General features: G+C 43.0%; 1 protein-coding gene across 1 annotated transcript; it reads left to right on the forward strand.

Annotated features, from left to right (window-relative positions):
* Nucleotides 1-318: 318 nt before the first annotated feature.
* Nucleotides 319-10,216, forward strand: LOC143010988 (ATP-dependent translocase ABCB1-like). Its single transcript, XM_076163631.1, has 27 exons — nt 319-371; nt 2,258-2,342; nt 3,140-3,320; nt 3,397-3,436; nt 3,804-3,995; nt 4,119-4,290; nt 4,377-4,501; nt 4,664-4,835; nt 4,933-5,046; nt 5,412-5,522; nt 5,621-5,746; nt 5,941-6,144; nt 6,234-6,404; nt 6,497-6,658; nt 6,778-6,924; nt 7,065-7,211; nt 7,298-7,402; nt 7,530-7,607; nt 7,700-7,783; nt 7,868-8,071; nt 8,314-8,414; nt 8,503-8,643; nt 8,861-9,017; nt 9,114-9,311; nt 9,407-9,613; nt 9,758-9,904; nt 10,010-10,216. The coding sequence occupies exons 1-27, from the start codon at nt 319-321 to the stop codon at nt 10,214-10,216; spliced, it is 3,831 nt and encodes a 1,276-aa protein (XP_076019746.1).
* The last annotated feature ends 941 nt before the right edge of the window (nt 10,217-11,157 follow it).

The raw sequence follows: 11,157 nt of genomic DNA on the forward strand, positions 1-11,157 counted from the left end.
GACGAGAATACGTGTGCGCTCCGAATGGAGCGTCGGTCCAAAAGTGAGGGAGAAGAGCACAGAGGAGGAGGAGGAGGAGAAGGAGGAGGAGGAGATGTGTGAGCCCAGCACCTCTGTCAATCGGAGACCGGACGATTGGCTTTCTGCAGAGACTCAATGAGGTAGTGCTTTATGTTTCACATCACAAGCTGTCAAAGCCTTACTTCTGTGTGTTTGTGTGAGTCTGTGTGTGTGTGTGTGGATCGTTCATTTCGTTAAATTTCATTTCATTTCATATAATTTTTGTGTAGCACTCCAGCAGTGAAAAGGGCGCCAGAAATGGAGATGACAGAAAACGACTTGACCACACCCGAACAAAATGAAGATGAAAGGTAAACAAACTTTAACTTGTCTGATTTTTTTTCTTTAAAGTCTGCGGGCGTTGGTTTGCTTCTTAAGGGATTTTAAAAGTCTTTTCAAGATGGATTTAATTCATATTTTGGAGCCTTAAACACTGTTTAAACAAGTCTCCTGTATTTAATAACATTTCAAAGCATTTAAAAACATATCAAGTTGATATTTAGTTCCTTGGTTGTGTTTTGTATTAATGATTTCATAATCATTTATGATTATTGCATAGTAGTCAGGTATTTGGTATCTGTAGCATCTGGTTTTAGATTTCAAAATAATAATCAACATTTACAGATGAATGCAATCAATAGCCATGTTCCTAACCTACCATTTATTGCTTTCAATGAATATTTGACATCGTCTCATCATTTGCCAATTATCAGTTGTGCCACTTAACATTAGTAAAGACAGGAAAGTTGTTTTAACATCAAATACAAACAAAAGTTTTACTCAACAGCCTCTATTGAAGTAAAAGTGATAAATCGATCAGAGACAGGATACGTCCCATGACGTCACATTTTGTACATAGCTGCATGCTACAGTGGAATGTAATGATTGTGTCTTGTTGCCGAAAATATCCTCAAAACTCTTGTTAGTAAATGACATGATTTTGTTTTGGTGTCACTGTTGTTCGCTAATGTGACCTGTATTGTTTTTCTGTTGGCACGATCACGTCACCTCTTTTTATGAAAGAGTTCCAAGAATAACGGTATTGCGCTTTATGATGACCTAGCATTCACCCACTCATACACTGATGGGTGCAGGGGTGTACCATCCAAGGAGCCAACCTGCATGTCAGGATTGTGTCTTGCTCGGCATTGAACCGGCAACACTCACACATTCCAACATCCGTTAGCGGCGTCAAGCCTTCTCTCTCTCTCTCTCTCTGCCATTTTACTGCTTTCCCTGATTTGTCATGTTGCTGCTCTCTGCTCTCTGTGGTGCTGAAGCTCCCGGTGCTGCACAGCTGACAACATTGTATCTATCTGTCAGTAGGTTGAAGGCCGAAGCTCTGCTGGGAGTTTAGAGTTGTACCTTCCCCCCCCCTTCCTCTCCCTCTCCCTCTCCCTCTTAAATATAAAACATGAGAACTTTTTCAAATCTAAAAGTTTTGATTACTGTATAAAAGTAATAACTACAAAATAAACTGTTATCCAGACTTGTAGTATTACTATTAACTATGAAGTATAACTTCTCTTATTTCTGCAAGATTAAAAGCATTAAAGATGATCATATTTAACCCACATCAGAAATTCATATTAGTCATTATAAAGGTTTGAAATCTTTAACTTAAAACTAACGACCATTTTAGAAATGTAATGGCCTTAGTGAAATTCCCTGCTGTTGAGCCACCTGACATTTGCAAATAATTTTGAATCAAATGGCAAATGGTTCATATATATAAAATAGGTAATGAAAATGTATTCAAACTATTTAGGTTTTAAAGGATAGTGTGATACATGTAATGAGTATAAAACAGGGGATGAAGCTAATAACTTCTTCTGATCTATCAATTATTTCATGTACGTTTCTAAAGCTGTAAATGTTATACAATATATCATATTTGACAGTAAGAAGAAGCAGATCACAATGTTTTAGCCGATTGATGTTATACGTATGCATTACATTTTGTAACAGTTAACGGTAAAACCACATTAAAGTAATTGCAGATAACGGCAACGTTTTAGCTGTAATACTATATATTAACACAGAAATGTAAACTGTTGAAAACATTTATTTATTACTTTTTGTCAACATCTTTACTCGATAAAAGATCAAATCTCATGATTAATTAAATTAATTATTAATTATTCTTATTTGATGTCTTAATTAAAAAATTATCACTGTCTTGTCTTAACATTTCCAGTGAAAGCAGCAGTGACAAGGTGAGAAAGGAAGGAACTGAGAAAGAGATGGGGCAAGAGTTGCCCATGGTTAGGCTCATCTCTCTGGTAAGCTTTCATACACACACACACACACACACACACACACACACACACACACACACACACACACACACACACACACACACACACACACACACACACACACACACACACACACTTTCCTGGCCCATTCACAGCCAAGACCAAAGACATACACAAAAACTATACCACCACACCATCTACCATCCATTAAACCAGCCTCCAGTCTGGCAAACCTACAGATTTGTAAAGGAAGATAAGAATGGCTGTCATTTGTAAAAGAACAGAATCAGTGTGTCCTCTCATTGTGATTTTACTTTTCTCAAGTTTTTGCCTCAAAATCTAAAAGCGACCAGAAAAGCTACTAACTTACTTGCAACTGACAAAACAATGAAGCTTTTCCAGTAACATACTGTTCTTTGCCCAAGGGGCAGACAGCAACAAACACTGACCTGTCTACATTACATTACATTACGGTCATTTAGCAGACGCTTTTATCCAAAGCGACTTACAATAAGTGTGTTCAACAAAGGTAGATAAAAGAACTTCAGGTCACAAGAAATCGTAAGCGCATTTCCTTCCTAAACCAACAGCTACTGTAAGAGCATAACTAGAGCTAGAGTAGAAGTGCAATAAGTTAGGTCTATTGCTGAACACACGCGCACGCACACACACACCCTACTTTGAATCACGAAATTCCTTGTGCCGTAACAAAGTATCTTCTCCACACTGACGCACAATTGAACAAATGGAGCCTCAGTTTGTTTGTCTAAACTGTTTCTGTGTCCCTTCGTCTCTCACCGCCTCCTTGTACGTGGGAGTAGTTCAGGTTCACAGATGGATGGGACAAGGTGCTAATGGTCTTCGGAGTACTGATGGCCATGGTCCACGGGGCGTCGCCTCCTCTCTCGTGTGTTGTGTTTGGGCAAGTGATCAACAGCTTTGTGAACAACTCCATTAACATCAATATGAGTGAGTTTGTTGAACACGGGGAAACCGGCGTCGGTAAAAGCATCACGATTCAGTTACACCAGACCACTCCTTCTGTTCATAATGTCCTGTGTTTCCTTGTCTTCTTCAGATATCACCTATAAAGGCATCCTGGAAGAGGACATGAATACGTAAGACTTAACATAAACACTTGCCACGGACTGCGTCACATCAAATTCAGTTGATCCGTCTTGGAGCACTATTCAGCATGTGACCACAGAGGAACTGACCTCTAAGTTTGAAACCTAACGCCAGTTCTTCAAAGTCACTAAAAGGCCTATGAGAGGCTCAAGTTGGTCTTATGGTCTAACGCTTGTGACGTCATAAGGGACTTTTCACTGAGCCTCCTGAGGATTCCCCTTTATTGTTGATGGCATTTTATTGCTCTGTACCAAGTTGTCCCACCATTTAGAGGAACATGTTTCCAGTTTTCAGGTTTTGAGATTGTGTTGATGTCTCTACATGTGCTTGATACATGTGCTTGTGTATCTTCTCCAGGTATGCCATCTTCTACCTTATCCTTGGGATCGTTGTTTTTGTAGCAGCCTACATGCAAGTGGCCTGCTTGTCTCTAGCAGCGTCGCGGCAGGCCATGCGGATCCGCAAGCTGTTTTTCCACAGCATCCTGAAGCAGAACATGGGCTGGTTCCACGTCAACGAGAAGAAAGAGCTCGGCACGCGACTCACAGAGTGAGTCACAGACGGACTCGGCTCGCCTGGCCTGGCCTGTCTCAACTCAACCTTTAGCTATTCCCAATATTATCACCGCTACTGTGTACTGTGCTCTCTAACTGTGTATATTTCTTTGAATAGTGACGTCTACAAGCTCCAAGAGGGTATTGGCGAGAAGTTTGGGATGCTGATCCACTTAATCTTTATCCTCACTACAGCCATAATCACCGGGTTCATCAATGGCTGGAAACTCACTCTGGTCCTCCTGACTGTCAGTCCTGTGCTGGCAGTATCAGCCAGACTCTTTGGCAAGGCATGTCTCTTTCCTTTCCTTCCGTTCTCTTAGGCTGTCTTCTGTGTCTCTTGTTGATTTCCACATTCTCTCTCTCCCTCTGATAGGTGTTGACGTCCTACGCATCGAGGGAGCAGACGGTGTATGCCAAAGCAGGAGCAGTGGCTGAAGAGGTGCTCTCTACTATCAAGACAGTGTTTGGCTTCAGTGGTCAGAACAAAGAAATAAAGAGGTGTGTGTGTGTGTGTATTATCTGTATTATTACAATGTTTTTATGTGTTTTTTAATAACTTATTGTCCTTCCTGACAGACATATCCTGAACGATATACTGAGTACGGATTCCTGAAGAGATTTGACTCATCTTCATGCTTGTGTCTGTATGTTGTGTTACAGATATGAAAAGTATTTGCAGGATGCCAAGAACATAGGCATAAAGAAAGCCATCGCTGCCGGCAATGCTATGGGCTTCAGCCAAATGATTATTTATTTCTGCTACGCTCTGGCTATCTGGTATGGTACTACGTGCATCCTGAGTGGGGAGTACAGCATTGGAAATGTAGTCACAGTGAGTTGTCACGTTCAATTTTTACATTGTGCTTGAGCCTTTTAAACATAGCTTAACCCTTAAAATGCCCTATAACAGTAATGTGCCTGCTTTTAAGGTGCTCTTCTCCGTGCTTCTCGGAGTGTTTGCTTTGGGACAGGCGTCTCCCCACATCCAGTCCCTTGCAAGTGCCCGGGGGGCTGCACATACAGCCTACAGCATCATTGACAGTGTAAGGATTGCATCGTTTGCTCCCAACAAAACACTTATTAAAAGAAAACACAGCAGGTTTCTACCGTCTTTGCCTTTCAGACAGTTGTCAGTTTGTCACTGAGCTGCTCTGATGAAGCTGACAACTTTGAGTCAATAATGAGATGAGATTGTACTCTAATAAGAGCACCTGCTGTTTGAAGGAAGTAATAGCAGGTTATTTGGTCGTAACTAAGAGTTCAATAGTCATGGTTTAGTGCTGGAGGGAAAAGTAATACTTTAAAGATATTAAATACAGCTTGAATTAACATCAGCATCGCACATAAATAGAGTCCGGCTGCAGTTTGAATACTGTGAAGTAAAATGCTGGTAACATTGTTTCATTAGGTACCAAGCATCGACAGTTCCTCAGACGCCGGCTTCAAGCCAGATTCCATCGAAGGAAACATTGAGTTCAAGAACATCGACTTCAGCTATCCTTCAAGGCCAGACGTCAAAGTATGCTCTGTTCCCCACTGACGACATTGTCATACGTCCGCTAATTAACTTACATTGTTGCAGATTGTCTGATATAACTGACACTGTTGTGCATGCAGGTGTTGAATAAGTTGTCTCTGAAAATGACGAGTGGCCAAACCATTGCCTTTGTGGGGAGCAGCGGCTGCGGTAAAAGCACCATGATCCAGCTGCTTCAGAGGCTCTATGATCCTCAGGAAGGATCTGTAAGTGACAGCTGCTTAATTCACAATCTGTAGTCAATTCATTGCATCCAGTACGATGTAGATTCAGGGTTTTGTCAATTGTTAATCCCATTTAGTTCTTGCATTTCTCAAAATGTTAAACAAGCTTATAATTGGAAATCCATCGCAGGTCTAGCGTCTGCAGGGCTCCCTAACCTTTGCCTCCATCTTTATAGGTGATCATAGACGGTCATGACATCCGTACTCTCAATGTCCCCTACCTGAGACAAATGATTGGAGTTGTGGGACAAGAGCCCATCCTCTTTAACACCACCATCGCTGAGAACATTAGATATGGCCGACCCGACGTGACACAGCAGGAGATGGAACAAGTCGCTAAGGAGGCGAATGCTTACGAATTCATCATGAACTTTCCCGATGTATGTTTGACTTTACTTGCATGATTTCCTGTCCTCACATGGACCTCTGTCTATCATTTGCTGACGCTGAGACTCTTATTTCCGAGCAGAAGTTTGAGACCCTGGTAGGGGACGGAGGGTCTCAGATGAGTGGAGGACAGAAGCAGAGGATTGCGATCGTTCGAGCTTTGGTGCGCAACCCCAAGATCCTTCTGCTGGACGAAGCCACGTCTGCGCTTGATGCTGAGAGTGAGACCATTGTGCAAGCAGCCCTGGACAAGGTATACACCTCAACTGCACACATAAGCTATTGAGTGAACTAGTTATATTGCACTTCATAAAGATAGTAATTGTGAACTGAAACACTGTGCAGGTCAGACAAGGCCGCACAACCATCATCGCGGCCCACCGGCTCTCCACCATCCAGAACGCCGACGTCATCGCCAGTTTTGAGAAAGGAGATCTGGTGGAGCTGGGCACTCACAGTGAACTGATGGAGAAGCAGGGAATCTACCACAAACTGGTCACCGCGCAGGTAACTCTCTCTCACACACACACACACACACACACACTAACACACACTTACTGGGACTGGGACTGGATCTCATACCTGTTTGTTGGTACGGTCTGTTTCCCGGATGTCTCTTTCCGCAGATATTTCAAGACGTTAAATTCAGCGAGGAGTCAGAATGCGTGGGCCCCTCCACCATCTCTTTCCCTCAGATGCCTCTTCACACGAGTAGATTCATGAGAGGGGAGGAGGAGAAGGAGGAGGGTAGTGGAGGTACACTGAGCGAGGAGGTAAGATGTGGAGTGAACCTCTCTCTCTCTCAATCAACTACTTCTTCCCCAATCAGCCACACACACACTCACACACAGTTTACTCACTCACTCGTTCACCATTTTGCGTGCGTTACCTCTTTGTCTCTTTGTCTCTGTAGGATGAGAATGTTCCCCCAGTTTCCTTCTTGAAGGTGTTGCATCTTAACCTTCCTGAGTGGCGTTACATCCTAGTAGGAGTCATCTCTGCCTCCATCAAAGGAGCCTTGGAGCCTTCCTTCGCCATCATCCTCGCAAAGTTCATTGACGTAGGTTTCCTTGTAATCTCATGGACTCTCTTACAAGTGACAGTGAGTTTTCTGTCAGATGTTAATAAAATGTGAATGTTTCTCAGGTGTTTGCTGGTACAGACAAAGAGGCCATCAGGGAACAAGCCATGTTCTTCTCTTTCATTTTTGTCGTAATGGGAGTGCTGCACTTTGTCACAACATTTCTAATGGTATGCATTGAAACACATACACACAGCACACACAGTTGTACTGCAACTTTGCATTGTTGCAGTACAAGCACATCTGCAATAGTTCATCCTGATGCATTTTATCTGTCTAATTATGTTACACCACCAGGCATTCTGTTTTGGGACATCTGGCGAGATTCTGACCATGAAACTGAGACTTGAGGGATTTAAGGCCATGCTGAGACAGGTAAGACAAGTCAACATGCCAAACTGTCCATAGAAATGCATTTTTGTGTATTTTCACAACTAATGGGTAAGGTTATTTCCGTATTCTGACAGGACCTTCGCTGGTTTAATGAACCCAAAAACAGCGTTGGAGCTCTCACTACAAGACTGGCCACTGATGCTGCACAAGTTCAGGGGGTGAGTCACTCAGACAGGCTGTAGCTATTTGTCACAGTCACCTGAAGCCAACGTGAATGTGTCCGTCTCATCACCTCTCCTCAGGCTACAGGAACACATATGGCTGCACAGGTCCAGAACGTAGCTAACCTCGGCACCAGCATTATCATCTGCTTTGCGATCGGCTGGGAGTTGACCCTGCTCGTCTTGTGTATGGTGCTATTCATAGCAGCGCCTGGAACCATCCAGATGAAGCTGCTCAGTGGCTATGCTGCAAAGGACAAGAAGGAGCTAGAGAAAGCTGGAAAGGTTGGAACTTCACGTTGAATGCAAAGTGTCGTTTCTATCAATGACTAAAGGGTTGTGTTTACTAAACCTACCGCCAATGTCTGCCAGGGATGTCAAATTAAATACTTCTCAAAGTATTTATGGATACAATGACCTAATTATATATATATATATATATATATATATATATATATATTTATTTATTTATATATATATATATAGTATGTATGTAGTCTGTAGTATTATTTTTGCTTTCTTGCCAGATCGCTGCAGAGGCCATAGAGAACATCCAAACTGTTGTCTCGCTCACCAGAGAAGCAAAGTTTGAGTCTTTGTACCAGGAATGCCTCGGTGTGGCCTACAAGTACGTGAAGTCTCATCACTCATACTTCCATCAGACATGAAATATATATACATTATGTTGGATCATGGGGCCCACTATCTCTTTTTAGGAACTCCCAGAAAAGGGCTCACGTACACGCCCTCACCTTCGCCTTCACCCGGGCCATGAACTTCTTTGCCCATGGAGGCAATTACCGCTTTGGAGCATGGCTCATCGCCACAGGAAGGAGGGACTTTGAATCTGTGATCCTGTGAGTGAAGAGCATTGTTGAATGTTTTAGTTTGGTCTTTATCAGGAGATTAGTCAGTGTGACTGCCTGGAGTAGATTACAGATGGCTACAGCTGACTAGAGATGTATTTCAGATGGTAGCAGTGGACAAAATGTTTGCATTTTCTTTTCCATTTTGCTATATATTGCTGCCAATTGAGTGGCCATAACTCCTATTTCCACACAACTCCTCTCCCAGTGTGATATCTGCTCTGCTCTACGGCGCCCAGGCTGCAGCAGAGGCCAGTTCTTTCATTCCAAACTACGCCAAAGCAAAGATTTCGGCTGCCCACCTCATGAAGCTGCTGGAACAAGTGCCTGATATTGACAACCTCTCTGAGGAGGGAGAGTCCCCGGTATACAGCGCAAAGCACCCAAACACAATAAACACACACCCACTGCTCTTTACATGCACTCTAAAGCTTCTCCTGTTTTCATTTCCAAAACTTCAGGACAATTTTGATGGTAACGTGCGCTTTGAGGATGTCTGGTTTAATTACCCGTCACAACCTGATGTGCCCATCCTCAAAGGGCTGAACCTGGAGGTGGCACAGGGAGAAACTGTGGCCCTGGTGGGCAGCAGCGGCTGTGGGAAGAGCACCATCATGCAGCTGTTGGAGAGGTTTTATGACCCCATAGAAGGCCGAGTGGTGAGCAAACAAATCCTTTTGAAAACCAGATGACCTCTTCTCATCTCTCTAGAAGCGGGTTAAAGGAAAAGTTTTGTTTTTTAAATTCCTCTCAGCTTTTCGACGGCAGGGACATAAAGCAGCTGAACATCCACTGGGTGAGAGCTCAGATTGGCATCGTGTTACAGGAGCCCGTGCTGTTTAACTGCTCTCTGGCCGAAAACATCGCCTACGGAGACAACAGCCGCACTGTGACCATGGAGGAGATTCAGGCGGCCGCAGAGGCAGCCAACATTCACACCGTCATTGAAGAGCTGCCGCAGGTATTCCGACTTAAATAGGCCTCATTCGTCAAACCAACTTATGGATAATTTATAATAATAATAATAATTTATCTTATCTCATGTGTAATAATATAATAATATAAGCAGTATAACTTCTCTCTCTCCATTCATTTGTATGAGCAGAAGTATGAGACTCGGGCTGGGGACAAGGGGATGCAGCTGTCGGGCGGTCAGAAGCAGCGTATAGCCATCGCCCGAGCCATCCTCCGCAACCCCAAAGTGCTGCTGCTGGACGAGGCCACTTCTGCCCTCGACACCGAGAGTGAAAAGGTGAGAGTGTTTCTGTGGCCATCAGGTTCAAAGAAAGTCCACCTGAAAGACGGACGAGTGGATAAGAAAAGGTTGTGTTCATGTCATTCTCTCCTCCTCCTCTAGGTGGTGCAGGAGGCGCTGGACCAGGTCAGGCAGGGTCGCACTTGCATCATCGTGGCCCACCGCCTGTGCACCATCCAGAAGGCCGACCGCATCGCCGTCCTCCAGGGAGGCGTGGTGGTGGAGCAGGGCACGCATCAACAGCTGCTGGCCAAGAAGGGGGTGTACCACATGTTGGTCACCACGCAGATGGGCCTCCGCCGGGAGTGAGACAACAGGAGGCGGGGAAGTAAGAAGAAGGAGGTGCCGACTCCAACCTGGATGCTTCCAGTGGGGCCAGATTTATACTATGATGCCTTATACCACTAGGTGCCTCATCAGCACTGAATAAGCCTTAATAGTTCTTAAATTTAGTGTTGGAATTAAAAATGTATTCTGTTTAGAATTTAGTCTCTTTTCTCAATGTTTATATTATTTAAAACAAGGTTGTTATTGGTTTAACCTGTTTTTTTGACTGTTTTGAGTGGATTTACACAGCACGGGCAAAATAACCCGCAACATAATCAACGTGATTTTTTTCAACATAATACAAGGGTTAATGACCAAATATTCAAATAATTGTAATTCAATTAAGTCCACTGAGACTTGTTTCAGAGATGTACCAATGTGATGTTTGATGTTATTCATCTTTCTATAAAAACTATGAAAGTTTCCTATGCAGTAATTACACCTTTGAATTGTTTTTAAGCCGACATTAAGTGATGTTGTGATCATAAATAAACTTTAAGAAACAATAAATGAAATCATTCCAATGAACACTTGAACTTGTAAGTTATTGAGTCTTTAAGGCAAAAGTTGAATTTAGTTTTTTTGCTGTTTTTAAACAGAATCTCAATGCAGCCAATTTGCAACTGCAGTCCAAGTTGATGGAGTCCACAACACTACAAGTTTGCAACACACAGCACCCTCACCTGGTCACAACGTATAATGCTATTAACATGATAATGAGAATTAGGCCTTGCTATTATGATCGATCTTTGATTTCTTCCGAACATACAGGACAAAATTCTTACATTAACTTGTTTTTATTTTTAAAAAAAGCTTTTGACATTCCAGTGTTTTTGTTTTCCATTTTCTAACAAAAGAAGGTGAGCTGACACTCCAGATTGTCAACCACTACTCTGAACTTCAACAGCATGTCAGAACACAAA

The sequence above is a fragment of the Genypterus blacodes genome, unplaced genomic scaffold, assembly GCF_046128005.1.
Source record: "Genypterus blacodes isolate CSIRO-AG114 ecotype Tasmania unplaced genomic scaffold, CSIRO-AGI_Gbla_v1 ptg000133l_1, whole genome shotgun sequence".
Taxonomy (NCBI): domain Eukaryota; kingdom Metazoa; phylum Chordata; class Actinopteri; order Ophidiiformes; family Ophidiidae; genus Genypterus; species Genypterus blacodes.